Consider the following 21,262-nt stretch of genomic DNA (forward strand, 5'->3'; position numbering starts at 1 on the left):
AGGCAAGGAAAGTGCGCTGGTCTCGGGGGAGGAGGTCCCCAGGGCCATTAATGGCTATGGGCTGCAGACCCCTCCCCTTAAAAAATAGTGGGGCAGGAGGAGGGTGTCCCCAGAGGCAAAAGTGGCCTGGGAAGAGCTGGGCCGCATGTCCTCCTCCTCTTATAAATGCAGTGGGCCTTGGGACCGAATACAGCCAGGGATGGAGGCCACACACCCTCTCTACTTACAAAAACTTTGGGCCCCGGGGGTTGGGCCTTCCTGGGGCCAAGAACAGCATTAGGAGGGGGCCAAGCACCCCGTCCCAATAAATATAAAAGTGTGCTAGCACCCTAAGTCCTGGACTACCTGCAGAGTTTTAAAAAAGAAGCGTGGCCCGTGCTTCTTTTTGTTTGCCATGGATTCACGGATTCTCCATGACTTCGCTGGAAAGTTTTAAACAAAAGGAGTTTTGCCCCGGGCGGGGTTCCTATGGGACCACACCACCAGGCCTATGTGGTCAGGCTATCCCTATCCTTTTTTGTGTTTTTAGGACTCGGGACTCAGGTCAACGTCCTAAAATGGCTTCCTTATTTATGTGGTGGCAGCCAATCAGACCTCAGCAGGAGATCTGTTGGACCCACTGAGGCTCCACGTCTCCAGATATACAAAGATTTGAGCACTTATTTGTTCAAAAACTACTGAATGGATTCCCATGCGCAAACCAATCAAAAAGTAGCACTTTGTTGGAAAGTTTCATGGAGATTTGCCACACGGAGCTATATATATATATTGATTACCAAGAAAATGATGGTGGAATGAAATAAATAAATAAATAAGCGGATGAAACCAAAACCCTGGAGTGCAGCGTAGAAATCTTTTTCTTGGTGGTAAAGTGATGCATGGCTTGGTTTTGCCTGGATTGAACCCTAGCACCAGCTGAGTTGTGTGCTGTATGTGGATATATATATATATATATACATTGAGAAAGAATACGGAGGTATTCGAAACGCGTCTGGCTATAATCAAAGAATAAAGACCTGCTGATCCACTAAAATTGGAGTCTGTAATCCGTTCCTTTTGTTTTTGTCCCGGCTGGGCTCTGCGGAAGGGAAACGGAGATATTTCTATATATATATATATATCCAGTCCGTTTTTCTGCAAGGCAGAATATCTCCCGCACTCTCAGCTTTTCACAGACGACCAGTAATCCCAATTCGTTTTTAGTATTTATTTTGCATTTCAAATCAAAGCCAGCATCCTGCTCGACGCGTTTCGCGGCCCACGCCGCTTTCTCACGAGGCTTAGTTTTACAAATTGTTTGTTTGTTGTGTGTTTCAATAAAAAGTGAGAAAAAGTGAAAAAAATGTTTCTGTGCAACAGGAAGTCACCTGATTATCGTGACTCCATCTCCTACGCCGCTAAGCATGTTGGTATATGTAGTTCTTAATTTTCTAAACAGTATGTGATAGATATTATACCCCCAATGTTTACCTTTTCTTATAGCTATATCCTTATCTCAGTTTATCGTGGTTCTCTTTTATGGGGTGACTCTTATTTTGGCGTTCTAATTGTATCCCGCTTTATCCCTCCAGTGGGTCTATAATCAGGTTAGCGTTATTGTAGGGGCTGCATACCCTGTCATTTAACAATTCGCAACCCATTTGTTCCGCTTTTTCCCTCCAGTGGGCCTTTGATAACTTCTATATATATTCAACAGGAATAACTCTGACTACTTCCAACCCACGCTGGCGAAGAAGGAGACTCAGGCCACTGCAGCTCTCCAGGCGAACTTTCTTTTTATTTATTAAATCACAGCCTGCAACGACACGTTTCGGGCTAACAAAGCCCTTGATCAAATATATATATATGCACAAAAAAAAGCAGAGAACTATGGGTAGTTCTCAAGTTTACGTGGAAAGCAGCTCCTGTATAGAGCACTCTCAACACCAGAGACGCTCTAGATCTGCTCACCTCAAATGTCTGCTTTTCACTCAAAGTCTGGACAAAGCTATACCTCTCTGAAGAGCTCTAATTAGAGCAAAACACTATCAGAGGTTATTCATTTCAGGTTGGCTTGGTTGGTATTTTACCAATTTAAAGCTGTAATACTGTGGCGGAATGATAAATGGCTTTTGTCATTTTACAGCTCGGCAAGGACAGCACTGTGCTAGTCCTATGCTTAAAAACTTTGCTGTAGAAATGGCAAAAGACTTTGTCCATTTCTATCTCGGTGTGGATAGCACTGTGCTAATCCTATGCTTAAAGACTTTGATAGAAAAGCAGACATTTGAGGTGAGCAGATCTAGAGTGTCACTGGTGTTGAGAGTGTTCTATACAGGAGCTGCTTTCCACCTAAACTTGAAAACTACCCAGAGTTCTCTGCTTCTTTTTTGCATAATTTATTCGTCACTCTATGCCTGAAAGGGTTTTTTTCTGACATATATATTCTGTAGTTTTAGCCAGACCAGAGATACAGAATGGCCAGTCTTTGTCTCCTATAAACGTTGCACCTGTTTGCTGAATGTCCGCTAAACTTCGCAGTCCCACATCCCAAATTTAATTCTTGGAATCCTCAAATTTTCACAGCATTTTGTTAAGGGGGTGTACTGAAAAAAGGAGGGTCCCAAAACGGACTTGAATTCCAATGCATTTTGCATACACTTCCGTATGTCGTGTAGCGTAAAAAACGTCAGCAGTATTATATAGTAGGGGGTGTAGATGACTCTGTGAGGTGGAACAACCAAGTAGAATAAGTAAATGTTAAGCTATAAGGTATTGCTTTTAGAGCACAGCGATGACAAAGGATTATCTGACTGACTAATGTGTACTCTTCCGAAGTCTGAAGGCAGCTAAGTTGTTTTATACAGCAGTATCAGTGTGTGTGCCGACGCAGCCCCGCCCACTGTTTAAACTCCGGCACCGAGGCGAAATTTGCGCTGCGGTTAAGGAGTTAAAGAAAGTTCAGCCTTGCAAATGTATTTGTTATGAAGTCAGTATAATGGTAATATGCAGGCAATAATGTTTTGAATGAATAAATGTTTTTTTTTTAATTATGGAGTACAGTGTTACTCTTGCCCTTCTCTCTAGAGAGTACCGCTATATTGTAAAAGTATTTTTTTTTTTAAATAACCCATATATGTATTCATATTAAGTCATTCTCCTGTTAGATTGGCTCTTAAGGAGAGTGTTTTATTACCAGTGTGCACTTTGGATTTAGATATGGTTTAGTACGAGTTGGCAGATGTTATTACTAAAGATATTATTGACAGTTGCTGCAAAATGTACACCACCTGCAGGATATATTTTAAAAATGGTGATGTCATTTATGATGTCATCAGTGATGTCATGAGTGATGTCACTGACCATGTCATGAGCGATGTAATATGTGACGTCATCAGCAGTGCATTGCGGGCGCGCAAGTTATAGTTAGCTGAACTAACTATAACGGGGGAATTTCAATGGTTTTGTATGAGTGAAATGTCCAGCTAACTATAACATGTGTGAAAACTATGGATTTTTCAGTGAATTTACAATGTTTTTTAAATGCTAATTCCTAACTATAATGTGGCTGAAACCTATGGTTTTTTCAGTGAATTTCAAAGGTTTTTTAAATGCTAATTCCTAACTATAACGTGGCTGAAACCTATGGTTTTTTCAGAGAATTTCAAAGGGTTTGTAAATGATAATTTTTAAATGTATTAATTGTTATATTTTTTATACTAATGTACTACATTGTTTTAAAGTATTTATTTTTAGATATTTAACTTTTTTAATTACATTACATATTTTTAATATAAATTGAAAAAAATGTTTTTAAAAATATTAAAATTGTAATATTTATTTTTTTATTTATATTATTTTTAATTTATATATATTTTATATAGCAGGCAATGATATCCAAGTGAAACCAGTCAATGTTAGCCTATGGAAGGAAATTCAAGTTACTGTAAGTATGGTTAGAATTACTTTTCAGGATCAGTAGTGCGCTCAAAGATGCAGCACTGACGTTTCTTGTGATAACAGGTAAGTAAATCGGAATTCATAGTTCGGCTGATTTTACAGGAGTATTTTGCTCAATAGTGAAGGAAGGGGGCGGGGCCTGAGGTATCATGTGTGCAAACAAGCCCTGTGGTGCGTTTTAGATTGGAGAATTAATTCCTCTTCAATCCTGAGGTCCCTGTGAGCCAACTAGCCAACGAGGTACCTCCAGTATGCGCCAGGCAGCTGTGTTGCAGAGAGGTGTTCAGAGGGCACGCCCCCTTTTTACAACACTCTGCAACACAGCTATGTGGCGCTTACTGGAGATACCTGTTGGACTAGTTGCCCCCCAGGGGACCTCTGGATTGAAGAGGAATTAATTCCCCAATTTAAAACGTGCCACAGGGCATGTTTGAACTCACGTCACCTCAAGCCCCGCCCCCTACCTTCACCACTGTGCAAACGTGCCCTGTAGCGTTCTAAGTTGGGGGATTAAGTCCCCTTGCATACTGAGGGTCCCTGGGGGCCATCTAGCCCACCAGGAACCTCCAGTATGCGCCAGGGGGCTGCGTTGCAGAGAGGTGTAAAAAGGGGCGTGGCCTCATTACACCTCTCTGCAACGCAGCCCCCTGGTGCGTTTGCAGAGGTGTGAACTAATTCCCCTTGCATACCTGAGGTCCCTGGGGGCCAACTAGCCCACCAGGAACCTCTAGTATGCGCCAGGGGGCTGCCTTGCAGAGAGGTGTCATGAGGCCATGCCCCCTTTTACACCTCTCTGCAACGCAGCCCCCTGGCACGTTTGCAGAGGGGAACGAATTCCCCTTGCATACTGGGGGTCCCTGGGGGCCAACTAGCCCACCAGGAACCTCCAGTATGCGCCAGGGGGCTGCATTGCAGAGAGGTGTAATGAGGCCACGCCCCTTTTTACACCTCTCTGCTATGCAGCCACCTGGCATGTTTGCAGATGGGGAACTAATTCCTCTTGCATACTGGAGGTCCCTGGGGGCCAACTAGCCCACCAGGAACCTCCAGTATGCGCTCGGGAAGGTACAGAGTACAGTACAGAGTACAGTACTTCAAACCCCACGATTTAAAAAATGTAAAATAAATGTGGGCCTTGGGGGTCCTTGTGGGACCCCCTGAGCAGGCCTAGGGGGTCAGGGTGTTTCTACCCTGCCCCCTTTGCATGTTTTACACGTTTGTTTCACTGCTTTCTTGTGCCTCAGTTCTACCGAGGCACAAGATGTCTGCCAACACTTCCTGGTTTGGAGTGTTGACAGACAGTTGACAGCCAATCAGCATGCAGCTCGTTCTCTGGAAGGTACAGAGTACGGTACTTTGTCTCTAGATAGCACTATGATTTTAGTTTTGATTTTCTCAGGAACTACTGAACGGATTTACACCATTTAACAAAAAGCACAATCTGTGAACCGAACTCTACCTCTCTACCACATTTGGTGTAATTGCGTTCAGCAGTTCGGGCTGTAGCCCTGGCTAAAGGTCCCTATGGAAAATTGCATGGGGGAAACACGTTTTGGGACCCCTTTTTTTCTCAGCCCCCACTTGACGAATCACGCCCAAACTTTCAGGAAAGGAGCGGAGCAGAGCAGGTTTTGGAGAAATTCGCGAAGATTCGTCCACCAGCACTAAAGTTATTCCAAATAGAATGTTGTGGATTTCCTATGGAAACTAGGTTTTAACTATAACTACCTATGGTGACCGCCAGTAGGTAATATATATATATATATTCTGCCCCAAAGCTTCTCCCCCGGTCAAAGGAAAGAATGGGCGCACTCACGGAGTCGTTGTCAAATCAAAGGTATTTATTTAGCTTCCAAAATCACACAGGACGCGTTTCGGCATTCGCGACTTCTTCCTGCTGTATCAAAGTACAAATAAAATAAATGCCATTTTATCTTAGCCTTTCCACAATGTTTCCGGCACATTCATAACATTGAAGACGTACTTCGCTATAACATTCATTGCATAAGGGCGCCATGATGAAACATGCAATTATATTCTAATCTAAATTCATATTATTTCTTCATACAACAGCAGTTAATTTATTTCAAGTCCATGATTACATTTTGTATCATTTTCTCCATATCCACAAACACAGGTTCCAAGCACAAGGAGCGCCAGACCCTTCAGGGCGGCCTCATGGAACAGTGAGCATGGAGCAGTTCACCAATAGTCATCACGACAAGGCAAAACAAATGAGGCCCATTTGTAAGAGCAAGTCATTTATTACGAAGGCAGCAGCACATATTTCCCTTTCCTTATGCGTTTTGGCAGACGCCTTGGTCACAGGTTGGGAATGATTAAAAGAGCAAAGTTCGTCGTTCATACTTAAATACGTAATGTCACATGACCAGTTCTTAAAAAGTTTAAAATGTTCCACATAGAATCTCAGTAGATCTGTTACTTAGCATGTGCAAAAAGGATTCTTTCAAAGTACCTGCATTGTTTCATTGGCAGTATAACTCATGCAGCCATATGTTTTTTGTTTGTTCCTGCAAGGTGAAGCAAGATGGCCGCCAAGTAGGAGTCTCTGGAGGAGCTCCTGGTTTGTGGATTACCTATTAGGTTTTTATCCCTGCTTAAACCGCTCCTTCGGCCCCCCCATCAGCGTTACCTTGACGGAACTGATCACCGGACTACACATTCAACTACATCGACTTTTTGGGTGAAAAATAAGTTGCATTCGCTCACCTTACCTGCAGGATCATCCTCACGGGCCACTGGAGTCCCTTTCTCCACTGCAGGACACTGCTTGTGCCCCATGCTGCTCATCTGTCTCACTTATCCCAGCATCGTTGAGATCGGTATAGCTGCAGTAAGCCGCCATTGTGGCGCTGTCGGTCCTGCCCTGCGGTGGATCCTGACTGCCTGGCTGAGCGGCAACGATCCTTGGCCCCTTTGGATTGCACGAGCTGTCCATGCAAGCTGCCTGGGAGCCCGGGTCGGCTGCGTTAGACCCACAGTCCCTGGGCACTGCAGCTGAGCTCGGCAGCCGCATCAATCAGTCAGCAGAATTAGGCCCCCCCATTGTCTGCCGTCTCCCGGGATCGCTCGCGGCGAGTTGTCGAAGAGTTCCCGCCAGTCACGGGAGATTCGTTACCCGTTGGCACAGGGGCGGAGTTCTGCAGCCGCTGATTGCTCTCGCCGCCTCCCTCGGTGGATGGCTTTCCCTTCTTTGGTAGACCGGGGTCTCCATCTTCCGGCTCCATCCTGGCTCGAACCCTGCATCGCTAATTCATCTCTTTGATACCACACAAGAGTCGCCGGCATCTTGTTTCCAGTCCCCCAGTTAAGATCGGACTTAGCCCTGCCCCCCCCTAGTCTCGCCCAAGGTCCTGTTTTGTGCTGGCTTCTCTTCGCGGCGCTATGGGCTGTCGCTGCACACCCTGAGCTGAGGCAATTCTCTAGACCGGCTGAGATGAATCAGACCCGTGGTATGTGGTTGATACCTTTACTTCTCTTAGGCAGCCCGAGTTTGGGAACTGTGTATGTTCTCGTGTAGTGGATTTAGGCCTATACAAAGGGCCCTGACAGGACAGAGGGCCTCTCAACTGCGCTCCCATTTTATTGGGAGGTTTGACCGCCATTTTGTTCATCTCCTCCAGGCCAGGTGACGCTGCCCCCCGCCTTGAAACCTTAATTCGGTCATAGAGGTGAAAGTGAAAAAGGACTTGTCCCTTCGCCCTCCATTGGGGGTCATCTTGGAACGAAACTTACAACCACTATAACATAAGTCACGCTGCCTGATCTGCTACAAAATACTATCTTTACTTTTCTCTTTATGCATCAGAATTTTCCACCCCCACCATATGAGCCCACACTTCGGATTGAATTGCCACTCTTCACTTCAAATGCCGTTCCAGCCTTCTCTCCTCTCATGTTGTGCATTACAGCTCAGAGGGTCTTGAGTTCCTTAAACTATCCTTTGGACTAATTTACCCCCCATAATGTTTTTCATGCTATTTTATTTAATTGCTTCGCTCCCGACGGATTGACAAATTACTTCCTGTGCCCATTCACAACCAGACGCCTCTCACCTATTGCATTAAAACTGAACTACCTCATAGGGTGATTGTTTTATCATAAATGTTACTCTTCTTGCTGCTAAAGAATCTCGTATTTTATTCCATTCGGATAGCACCTTATCTTTTCTACCTAATGTGCATCTTGATACCAATTATCTCAAATGTGATTGTGCCTGTTGCTTGTCTAAAAGTTTTTTTTACTTGAATTGTGACCCGACTTTCCTGGGTCTAATGTCCCTCATACGCCCAAACTGATCTTCCTCATCTAGATTCTATTTTATTATCCACATAATTGCACCCATTTATCTCTATCGTGTGGTCCCCCCTCCCGGTCGATCTCTATGTTACCCTCACCTTCTCTAGCGTGCTGACTCAAACTTAGGTCGCTCCCTCTGGATATCCCTCCGCATTCCAACACCTCTCTGTCTCAAACAACTGCAATACAAGGCCCTTCCACCAGCTTTGGGACCAATTTTGCCCATTCAAGGACTTTTTACCCACCCCCTTCTCCCCCTCCCCCCCACCATTTCGCCACCCGCAAATCCCCTGCCCGCACATTTGATCATCCTAGTGGTAGTACCATGCCTCCCCCCAATCACACCCTCACTGCACCGGACACACTAATCACTAGGTCTGGATCCAACTCATGAACCATCCTTTACCCTCCCAACCTATCTAAAAATGCCAAGAGGAACCTGAAACATAAACTGCTAATTCACTACCAAGAAACCTTATTTGTTGACAATTACCTAAGCCTCACATCCATTATCAAAAATATCTACATCTTTTACTCCAGACGCCCCTCTAAATGGAAAAGTATCTTCCTCCACCACCTCTCTATAAAGAAATTTTGCAAAATCCTGTAAGGCTTGAAGCAGTCCACCACTCCTTTCCCCACTTTCCCAGGCGAAATCGGCATCTCTATACTTAAATCCGGAAATATCCTCATACAAGCCTCAGAAAACCCCCTCATAATCTTTGAGCACCACTTCAGCACCCTATATGATCTACTAACCTCCCCTGCCCATATGTCTGCAGCCTCACATTCACAGGAAGTCCGCTTGACTTCACTTCTTCTAACACCAACCTCACCTCTACCTGACTCCTCTGCTTACTTCGAAGTCTCCCAATCCCAGACCTTTGAGCCCACCGCTCCGGTAGCATCCTCTCCCTCGCCTGACTCTTCCTCATCTTTTTTAGCCACCTAAATCCTCTCTCCCATTTCCTCAATGGCCTCCCTACCCTCTCCCGACTCTCCATCATCCATCTCAGCCACCCAAACCCTCTCCACTCCAATTGACGCTCTCCCACCCTACCCCAATCACTCCCTTCTTTCCTCTCAGTCCTCCCATCCCCTGCTGTCTGCTTCCCCTACCCCGACCCCACTACACACCGAGTCCCCTCACGCCATCACCACTACCGCCCCTCGAGGTATAACAATCACGTCCTTTCTTAATGATCCCCAACCTCAAAGAGATGAGAACACCTCTCTTCACTTGCCCCTCTCCCCCTCTTCTTCTCATAGCAACTATCAGGCCTCTGGGTATGTGGGCGCTCACACTAAAATCTTTCCTCAGCCTAACATCTGGAACACCCCTCACTTCCCGCCTCCTGTCCTGGGTTCCCTCCTCGTTTACCTCCCATTCCTCCCTCCCCGGCTAATGTGGAACATGCCCCTCTCCCCACTGATCCCCTTTCCTCCTTACAGTACACGTTTGTAACCCAATCGCTTCTTAACATTGAACTCCACCTCTCTATCTTGACGTTGGAATTTTCATCCCTCAGGGAAGACTTTATTGCCCTCTCTGATACTAAACCTGCCAATCATCCCATCACAATTGGCGATGCTCATACCAACACTTCTTTCCCTCCACAAAGATGTAACATCCCTTATGGCAGCCCATCTGAGGGTCTCCCTGGTAACTGCCTCCTTATCACATCACAAGCACTGAACCATCTCTCCTCCCCGGACCCCAGAGTCTTAAATAATTCCTACCCCCTCAGCACCAGGACTGTTGACTCTCGCATACCTCACTTCACTATTCCGGTGATCCTGGGGAGAAGCATAATCCCTACCGCCACAGGCTCACCCAGGCCTCCTCCGCAACTCACTGTGACTACCGATCCTTCTACACTTAACTCCACTATTCCCGCGTTCCTGGGAATAAGCCGTGCCCTGACCTCCTCTGGCTCGCCCAGGTCCCCCGCAACTTACCACTATCCATTCTGGATGCTCCCCTGATACCAACCACAAACCCCTCAACAGCATGCTGATCAACTGTAGGTCAGCGGCACGACATGCTATCGAAATCTCGGAGACTATCCTCAGTGAAGCCATCGACATCGCCTTTCTTTTTTTCTTTTTTTTAATGAAGAACCTTTATTGTCACTTCAAGTAAGTACAAGTATGGGCCTACAACCGTCCCGGCCGGCCGCTAGTCAAGTCATAAGTACAGCAAAGCAATTTAGAAAAATACAGCAGCCCGAAAATCGGGGTCTAATAAGTGTCCAGGATATATCTTGTAATCAAACGTAACGTGTAAGAATCAGGAATTGAGAAGGTTCATTTTACAATAAAGAAAGAGAAACTCAGGATCAGCGCCATATGGTCATACGTGGTTCTACAATAGCAAGCATGAAGCAGGAAATCCGCAAATAGTGAAAATACAGTTGAAGTATTGGGGGCAAGGTATACGAGGCAGGATAGATGTAAAAACAAAAACGTTTCGTAGCAAAGCTGCACCCCACCCCTCAAAACGAAACATACTGTAGGAAACATAAAGAACGAGGACACCAAAAAGGAGAAAGACAAAGGGCCATTGAAACAAAGAAAGGACACATTAACAAACCCCATCCCCCTCCCCCCACCCTGCACCCCTGCAGAAGGCTACGGCCTATCCCCCCCAGCAGCGTGCCTGTCACCCTAAATAAGAGACCCGAAATATAGAAAAGGAGAAAAAGGAGAAAAAGAAGAAAAATGCGGGGAGGGGCCATCGATCTGGCCACCCGGCCCCCCCCCCCCACCACCGCGCACAGTAAACATCATAAAAACTAAATCAGAATAGTCATAGAAAACAGTAATCACCGATAACACAATCAATGACATCCCCGCTGAGTGTCCCCCAAATCACCGTCAGCCAACAATAAGGTCCACTATGTCCTAGACGATCTCACCCCTGGCCTTTTCTATCAGGAGGACCAACGTAAGTCCACTTATCAATCGGCACACAGAGCAGCGTGGAGGGTCCAAATGATCCGGGCGGACCGGGCAGTGTTATTACTCCATGGGACTTCAGCCACTAAGACCCAGCCGAATATGTATGGCGGAAATCCGTCTGTGTCAATATCGACCTCGAAGACATCCACCAGTCCGAACTCAGTCTCACCAGTCCGGGAAAGAGAGTCACACCATCCGGGAAGCGCTGAGCCGCCGCCGGGGCAGCCCAAACCATAAATCGACGTTGTTTCCCCAGCCGCCGAATAGATAAGTGCCCCGACGAGTCACTCACATGTTCAACAGATCCGACCAAAGCAATCTCATGAACCGGGTCTTTCAGCGTCTCCACGAGTGTAGGCGTAGCTGGAGCACTCACCACTGACGCAGAGGCGGGCACATCGGCGCTTCCGTTAGAGCGAACCATGCCCGCGTGGGACGGTGGGACAACAATGGCGGCCATCCTTCTTCCCAGATCCCGGGCGTCCCGGAGCAGGGTCGCATACAGGGTTGTTAGCGCAGCCAGTATATCTCTGGACGTGGGCTCATTCACGTGTCGCCAGACCCCAGGATTCTCCCGCACATCAGCTTCTCTGCCTGGATGTGGTCTGCGTAAGAGGGTGACATCCGCCATCTTAGCTGATCCGGCCTCATCCTTCTCCACCTCACCTCGGGAACGGGCCCCAGACCAGGGCGCTACAGGAGGCACCATGAGGACCCCGAAAGTCAAGGCAGGTCTCCCAGCGGAGGGTCACCAAAAGGCTAAACAAAATCTCCGCCGCTCCCTGGGAGCCGCCCGCCGAGTCCGGGGGAAAGCCGCTGTTGTCACAGTCGCGGGTGGCCACTCTCCTCACTCGGTCCCAACTCCGTGAAGGCCGCAAACAGTCGGGGACATTTCCACGGGTCTGCCGCACGGATAAGCTTCAGGAGCAAACGGTCAGTGATAGTTATCCTTCGCCTACTTAAATATGCTGTTACGGCTCAGGATAATTGCCAGGATGTATGCGCGGGGTGAGAAGGCTCACGGAGCCGAGCGTCTATGCAGCCATCTCGGTCGCCAGCTTGGCTCCTCCCCCCGACATCGCCTTTCTTACAGAAACCTGGCTCAAGGCTCACTCCTCCTCTATTCTTGACATGCTCTCCCCCCCGGGTTACTCTATCCTCAGAAAAGATAGGCTTGACAAAATCTGGGGGGGGGGGGGGCCTAGCCATAATTTATCAAGATGAACTCCCACTCTCCCTTGTTAAGAACCCTGATCAAGCCACTTTCGAATACATAGTAGCCGAACTTAAAGCTCAGGGGGGCCCTGCTATTCGACTACATGACATTTACCATCCCCCTGGTGACCCTCAGCCCTTTGTGGATGAACTGTCTGACCTACTTTCCCAACTCCAATATTCACTGGAACAATAAGACTGATCCCTCGGTTAGTGTCCTCAATGACCTCCTTGACGTTGCTGACTTGAATCAACTTTGCCATTCCCCAACACATGATAAAGGAGCTACTCTTGACGCCATTATCACAAAAAAAGATTTACCAAAAACACAGCCACAATGAAAAGGCCTCCTTCTTCCACACCCAACTCAACCGAGCTAAGAATAGACATAGGGAACTATTCAACATTATCAAAAATCAAACAGCTTCTGGTCCCCCCCAAATTGATCGCCACTACCTAAAGATGTGAAGAAATTGCGAATTTCTTTTCTGAGAAAATTTCCAAGATTGATCTTACCTTTGTGGTTACTCCCCCACCACAGAGCTCCTCACCCCTCCATGCCCTCCCACCCAAGTCGCCTTTTTCACCTTTGCCCCCTCCAGACTATGTTCTTCTCCCGCACACGGCCGCCCCCCCTTGAACACCTCCTCTCCAGCCCACAGCTCAAAAATAACGCATATTGGCTTTTTTTTACTTTTGCCCAGTTACCGAACGAGAAGTCCTCAACATCATCACCAAGCTTAAACCCTCCTCTCATACCTTTGACCCTCTCCCCGCCAAACTCGTTCAAGATTTAAAGTATTTCATTACACCTTATTGGACTACCATCATCAACTCCTCCTTGGCCTCTGGTTGTGTTTCAGTTTCCCTTCAGCTTGGCCAAATCTCTCTCATCCTCAAAAATGCTCCTGCAGACCCTAACGACCTTAACAATTTGCGCCCTATCTCTAATCTGCCTCTTCTTTCCAAGGCCCTCGAAAAATGCGTCTTGTGACAACTGGACAAACACATTGACTCATTCAACCTTTTTGACTCATTACAGTCAGGCTTCTGAATGGGCTGTAGTACAGAAACTGCGATGCTCAACATTGTTGATGATATCCGTCATTCCCTCGACAAGGGGAAGGCTTCCCTTCTTATCCTTCTTGACCTCTCTGCTGCTTTTGACTCTGCCTTACTCAACACCCTCAAAGATCGGTTTGGCTTCAATGGTCCTGTTCTCGAATGGTTCACCTCCTTCTTTCAGCACAGAACCCAATAAATTAAAATCAGCAATTGCATCTATAAATCTATGACTGTCTGCTTGGGTGTTCCCCAGGGGTATATTCTCTCTCCTTCCCTATTTAACCTCTTTATGGAGCCCCTCACCCTAATACTAAAGAATGCAAGCTATCAACTACCACCTCTATGCAGATGATACCCTGACTAAAATTCAATAATGGTTCCATCACAATCACCTGAAGTCATTCTCTTCGCCCCTAAAAACAACCGGCTACCCATTCAACACTGGCTCTCTGACCTCAAAGCTCTCAACTGCTCCTTGGCCACCTCGGGCTTAGTCAAATCTCTCGGAATAAGCATTGACCAAACCATCAGCCTTTCTCCCCACATAGAAAACGCAGCTAAAGGCGCTCTCTTTTCCCTACATTACCTCAAGAAAATCAAACCCTTCATTCCTGTTGATGACTTTAAATCTGTTGTTCAATCATTAGTTCTCTCCAGATTAGACTATGGTAACGCCTTGCTCTTCGGAACACCCAAAGTCCACCTAGCCCCTATCAAGTCTGTCCTGAAACTCACGGCCAGGCTTATTTCCGATTGCAAGAGGTCCGATCACATCTCCCCCATCCTCAAAGATCTCCAATGGCTTCCCGTCGAAGGCAGATCCATCTACAAGACCGAGTGCATTACGCATAAAGCCTTGCATCTTCAAACCCCACTGTATCTCTCACAAAGACTTCACAAAGCGGGCTGCTCTAGAGAAATGAGGAGTACCAATGCTCTCATATTGGTTTATCCCTTGGTTAATAAGAAATCTACCCAATCACGCTCTTTCTCCAGTAATGCGCCTACAATCTGGATCTCTCTCCCCAAAGATCTATGTTGCAACCCCTCATACTTCAGCTTCAAAAGAGATCTCAAGCGACACCTTCTCTTCAAATACTGGGGTCCTTAATGCTGTCACCTTACAGTTGTCTCACATCCTGCCCATTATGGTGCTATGTTTCTCACCGCATTATGCCTGACCTTCTACCCCCTCCTCTCTTCTTCACATATACCTCTATCCTCCTTCTACCAGCTCTTATATATTCACTGCATACTCCTACATGCCATCTCCGCCCCCTTCTCCCTCCCCGACTCCATCCTATCCCCATACCTTCCCCCCACGTACCCTGGCCAACCACGCTTGCACAGATATCCAATGCCTGGTTATGGACTAAATGTTACTTCTTATTTCCTTGTCTTTGTATTTCTTGTTCTTTACATTTTGCTCATATATTTTGCTTTTCCTTTTTGTGTGAATGTAATACTGCATACTGTTTCCACTTCCATCCCCTGTAAAGCGCTCTGATACTCTTGGGTCTAGCCAGCGCTATATAAAACCATGTAAATAAATAAATAAATATGTGCTCACAGTCAACGTAAGCCTCTGTGAAAAATCATTGTTGCTCAGAACGGTCAAAAGCGGGATGTCCCTTTCACACGGTCACCTCTTTTCACAATAGTGGCATTTCCTTAGTAGGTGGGGTGACTGTAGTGGGTCATGCTCCCGATCAAATCCACAAACACAGTCTCCAAGCACAAGGAGCCCCCGTCCCTTCAGGGCGGCCTCATGGAACAGTGAGCATGGAGCAGCTCACCAATAGTCATCACGACAAGGCAAAACAAATGAGGCCCATTTCTGAGAGCAAGTCATTTATTATGAAGGCAGCAGCACATATTTCCCTTTCCTTATGCGTTTCGGCAGACGCCTTGGTCACAGGTTGGGAATGATTAAAAGAGCAAAGTGTATCTATCTATATATATGTATATATATATATGTCTATATATTAAGATAGATAGATAGATAGATAGATAGATAGATAGATAGATAGATAGATAGATAGATAGATAGATAGATAGATAGATAGATAGATAGATAGATAGATAGATAGATAGATAGATAGATAGATAGATAGATAGATAGATAGATAGATTGATAGATATCACCTAATGCCCCTGAACCTCTAAGGACTTGGAGATCTCAACAAGAGCACTGGAAACCCTGGCATCAGGGCTCTTTTCTGAATTTGGGTGCTATTTGTTCTGACCATGCAACTCTCACCTTTGAAGTCTGGATGTGTATAGGAGGCATTCACTAGCTCTTCCAGGTCGCCTGTCGTCTCTGCAATATCCAGCAGGAGAGGAATTGTGTCATTCTTACCATTCTTCAAGTTCAGCATGGCCTTCAGCAGACAGGTTTTCCCGGTCACCGAATCTGAGGAAAAGGGGCAGAACGGAAGATAGTTTTAAATCACTACACAGGTTAAAATGTGGCCATGTTATGTCCATTGACATTATACATTGTTTTCTCAGTCTGAAAAGGACCAAGAAACCCCTGGTTCACTGTAGATAACAGCTAACTGTGAATTGTAAGGTAATAATGGCACTGATATAGTTGAGGGGGGGAATATGTGGGAAGGAGCAGGACAGCAAGTTAAGCAAGCCTGTTTCATGATACAGCGATTGGTGCACGAGACAGTGAAATGTTGTACTCATTGTTGCATTAACCGTCAATAAAAAGTTGTTTTAAAAGCATAATGGCACTGAGGAATCCTGGTGAAAATAAAACAAAATGGTCGAAGGTTAAGGGATTTGTAAAGTTACCAGAACCCAGAGGTGGCTTTGCTGAGCTATGTAAACATTACCAAGTCATGCATTTTGTATATGGGACAACTTTTGTGGTGCACTTACCATTAAAATATGCTACTTTCAAAACTGAACATTTTAGTTAAGACAAAAAAATATAAATGTAGCCATACTGTTTGGCTGATTGTAGGAACATCATATAGGTAGGTTCAATTATGTTTTTGAGAAGGTGGCGCTTTATTGGAGATTTTTTTTTTTTTTAAGAAACAGATCCTAATCTTGAGTATCAAGTACAAGATTATCGTGGCACACTTATATCATGGACAAAATACACAGGGACAATATATCAAAAGGTAAGTGCTCAGAGGGACGTATAGATGTAAAGTCATAACTCACAGCTCCCCAGAACCAACGCTGCATGGCGCATCTCTGACCCAGAACTCTCATGTCCTCGGCTGCATGGTGCATCCTCGACCCAGGACCTCGTAAAGCTCCACAACTAGGATTTAAGGTACACTTGTTCAGCGGGCTTAACTGGGTGCCTGTAGCCGGCCTGATCGCCATCTGCCAGTCCGAGCAGTCTCGAGCAGATATCCAAAGGTGGTGCTTTGTGATTTTAATGCTGTTTTCACTGAAACATTTAAACCTGAATATCTCCAAGTTCTACTACTTGGATTTAAGTTGTTTTAGACTTGATTTTTTTAAATTAAAAACAACTCTCTCTTTCTAATTTGGTGTGGGATTCTTCTTTTATGGTGTTTTTACTTTATTACTGTTGGAAGTGTTGCACAAATACTTTACACATTGCCTCTGAGTTAAGCCTGACTGCCCTGTGCACAACTACTCCAGGGTTGAGCACAGGTTAATTTAGGGTTTGCTTATGACTGCACCTTGACAAGGATTGTGCTTGCTGTTTGAGTAGGGTTTCACCCCCCTTAACCAGTAACCCAATTCCTTACACTGATGGCAGCTGTGGGATTTGGACTTCTATTTGTGCAGTGAAGTAATTTTGTGTTACAGTATCACAACATTTAAATAATGGAAGACCATCTCAAGGTTTTTAAATTCTTCTTGATTTGTGCTTTTTGTTTATCCAAATCTACTTTCATTGATACCTGACTGTCTGGGCTTATACCTGCAATAATGGAATTTGAGCTGGCCAACTCGGGAAGTTACACTTTGGCTGAGCTCAAAAAAGTTCTGCAAGGAAAAGGGGCTTCCCACCAAGAAGGGTACCAAGAAGTTGGAGCTTCAGAACGTTTTGAAGGCTTGGTGGGAGGTTTACCAGTCACTAACAGCAACAGAGGAGCAGATGAGAGATGAATCTGGATGAGCAGGATCAGGACCTGGATATCAGCCTTGAAATACAGCTTTCAGGGTAGGGGAATGACATATCTCCTGAGTTAGAACTCCCTGCCAGAGAAGGATGCAGTGTATCTTTGCATAGCCCGTCCCCAGTGAAGCTGGCAGATAGGAAGGCAGAGATGGAGTCCAGGCTATGGCTCAACTAAGTAGGGAGGAAAGGAAACTGCGACTGGGAAGAATAAATTGGCTCATGAGAAGGGCCTCAAAGAGCTGGACCTTAAAGAGAAACAAGTAGAGTGCAGCAGCCCTGGTGGCAGCACACTGACAGTATCTAAAGGAGACACAAAGCTTTGCATACCTAAAGATCTGGTGCCCGAATATGTGGAGGGATATGATATAGATAAATGGTTTTCTGCGTATGAGGTGACCCTGAGGGTGCATAAGAGCCCAGAGGAGCACTGGATGTGTGGCTTGTGAAAACATATGCCTCTGGTCACTCTGGGGTATAGTAACAAGAATTAGTGCTAACACATTTTTGCGGTAGTTCGCGGCAATTTTTTTAATGCGGATTATTGCAGAAAACAATCACCCTGGCGACATGGCAATAGTATAAGCTAGCCACGGCGAAAACTGCCGGTAACACTAGCCTCAAGGTGATAAAACAATTACTTTACTGAGAGAAAAGTGATCAAATGCCAATTAGCGACAAGAAAATTACGTTAGTCAGCCCAACCTCACTTTTCATCCTCAAGATGTAAAAATAGCCTATAAATACAACTCTAAGGAAAAAGAAAAATACAAAAACAATGGGATGCAGAATAGAGTAGCCAGGGCCAAGTTCAGAACAGATCAACGACCCCCCTCCAAACCCTACAACAGCCAGGATGACCAGCCAGAGTCTATGGGGAAGAGGAAAAGCAGAACCAGGGCCTCATTAATGAAAAGTCGTGCAGCACTTTTCATAGTGCCATCCTTGCGAAACCATGGCAGCCGATTCCTGGAAGCGCGGACAGTGTACGGGGACCAGAGGCCTCCCTGGGCCTGCGTTTGAGAGCTGGAGTGGGAGGCGGGAGTGCTGTGGAGTCACTGCGGCCTGACGGCGGAGACGGGCCGTGTCTCTCCTGGAGACACATTGCTGAACTATGTGAGAAGACCGTTTGGAACCCCTTGGAGCTGTGATCAGTAGAGCGGCTCCTGCACACCAACATAGGGAGGTCTGCATTGTATAACACGCACCACTACTACACAGGGGTGCACGGAGGAGATTGCCAATGTTGGACCACGACTCTCTGCATCACAGGCCGGAGGATGTGGCACTGGTCAAACACTGTGGAGGGTGGGGGCCCTGAGCTGTGCTGAACTTGTGTAGTGGGAGCTCTGCAACTTCATGCCTAAGGGGGCTCTGTTGCATCACCTGCATTGGGAGGTCCCCCAGCAGACTTAGCAAGCCGATACTGTACCCAGGTTTGTGAAATCTCACCTGGCTGGGGCTCCTGCTGGGTGAGTCACATATTAGGAGAGAGCGTGGCGGGCTGATCCCCAGTGTTGATGTCCAGGTGTGGAGAAGGTGGGACACAGAGCGGAGGAGGCCCGGGGGCGGAGTCAGACCCAGGCCTAGCGCCAGTGGGTGGCACACACCGTGCCCTTAGCAATCCCTGTGCTGCGGCTGACCAACAACACCAAGGACACTGCACAAGACTGGTTGGGACTCCGCTAACTGGCTCTAGTCACTGATATTAGCCGTAGGTGGCAGCCGGTGCCAAGGGCACAGTGTCGGTTCAGGCCCAAGCCCTTGGGTGCATCCCTTGATCTGCCGTCCCTCACAGGGGTACTGGGAACACGTACTCTATTTGCCACTGTTAGATCAGAGGAGGTGACCGGATGGTGATGCCTTTCATCAGCCCCTGATAATGAGATTTTGGTTGTACGGGGGATTTACATCGGTGCTACCCAAACGAAGATTCCTGGCTACCATACACCTGACTGGAGGAGAGGGCACGGCTGGCCACACTGCACTGCACTGCATGCCATACATAGTGCCTGGCAGTCTGGCGCAACAATGGCCCACCTGCATACGGGGCGGCATCAACATTTGGCTGCTCCTCCATGTCGGTGAACAAAGCGGCTGGGGAACGTTGGCTGCTGGTGCAGGTAACCGTGGACAGCGTGGGATCCAAACTAGACTCTGTATTCGCAACGGGAACCTCCCTCGAATCCCTATGGCACTGCGTCACTGCGTCACACTTATGCCTGCTATGAGGCAGGCTTAAGGTTTTGACACAGTGGCGTCTTTGAATTGTCGCAGTGAAATCTGATAGATATCACTGTGCCACTGCTATGAGGCTTTGTTGCGTGGGATCTCCTACCCTGCATACATCATACCTGACGCATGTATATTGTGGCACAGGGCTTTATAAGGTCACACATATGCCTAGATGCGTAACTTCGTAAATACAGCACAACGTGGTGAAAAATTCATCCTGCAAGTACGTCAAGAAAATGACGCACCGGCGGCCTTAAACTGTTGGAAGGGGTTCATGAATAAGCCTCCCTGTATTTTTCCTCTACGTTGATGAACAATGGCTGCCATTACAGGCACCCTTGTGTCATGGTGCAAGAGTGACTGTGTTGCAGAGCCCTATTCATTGCTGGAGTTGCGTCATGCATACAATACAACTGCAGCAATGCGTGACTTTAGCACTGGTAGATACGTCAGGATTCTAGACGTATCTGTCATTGATTGCGACATGGAGCGCTGTACAGTAAATACGGCGCAGCCATGGTGTTGCAAGGAGGGCACCGTGAAAAGTGTCCAATCACTGCTTTATCACATTCATGTAACACTTTTCATGAATTGGGCCCAGGAATGCGCCCTATCTTATTGATAGGCATATTTCTGGCCTTTTGTTTTGGTGCAGGGCAGCGTAGCAATATTCCTTGAAGTGCTGACAAGCACCCAAACTTCTCATCGGTGGGTCTAAGTGTTTTTACCCATTTTAAGACCAGCTATTTTCTGGCCTTAAATTTTTTTTCTAATTTGGGTTAGCTGCAGTTTTGAGGGTTTATCGACGTACTGGAATTTCCTTGTAAATGTCGCGAAGTGTGTTTAACTGCAGCTTTTTCACAGGGATGCCTAACTTGCATCTCATTCTCATCCCACTGACAGTAGTGGCGATCTTGAAAATTTACGTTTATGCTAGAAAAGTACTGCTAACTGCAGTTGGTGCTAACTTGTAAATAAGGCGATAAAAAAAAGCTGCCATAAAAGTCAAATAATTGATGCTATGGAGGCATTAAGTTCTTGCAAATATGCACTTCTGTCTGGTGGATACTCTATCTAACTTCAGCTTCTTCACCACCCACCCGCCTGATTTCCACACTAGCCCAAATACCTGTTTCTCTGATCTCCAAGGGCATACAGAGTGTCAAGAAAGACTCTTTTGCGTATATGTAGCTCCAGCCATCACTTCTAGTGCGGAGCAAGATCGACGCAGAGCAGTATGATGACACCTACCGGTGCACAGTGGCTGTGCTGAAATATCGTTTGATTGGAGTCTAGCCGTTATGGTACTCTCAAGGTAAGGAATCTGTGGTTAAATAGTGTATCCACCAGAAAGAGCGTTACCGAAGATAACTGGCTCCCCACGATCTTTGTGAAACACTTTCCTTGATA

General features: G+C 46.4%; 1 protein-coding gene across 2 annotated transcripts in view; it reads right to left on the reverse strand.

Annotated features, from left to right (window-relative positions):
- The window catches only part of LOC144822436 (transient receptor potential cation channel subfamily V member 1-like), a 572,663-nt gene that overhangs the window by 195,635 nt on the left and 355,766 nt on the right, over positions 1-21,262 (reverse strand). For both annotated transcript variants that reach the window (XM_078679954.1, XM_078679956.1), the window contains exon 4: positions 15,761-15,913. In XM_078679954.1, coding sequence (XP_078536080.1) covers positions 15,761-15,913 — 153 coding nt within the window. The remainder of the gene's footprint in view (positions 1-15,760; positions 15,914-21,262) is intronic.

This window comes from Lissotriton helveticus, chromosome 3_1 (assembly GCF_964261635.1).
Source record: "Lissotriton helveticus chromosome 3_1, aLisHel1.1, whole genome shotgun sequence".
NCBI classification, from domain to species: Eukaryota; Metazoa; Chordata; class Amphibia; order Caudata; family Salamandridae; genus Lissotriton; species Lissotriton helveticus.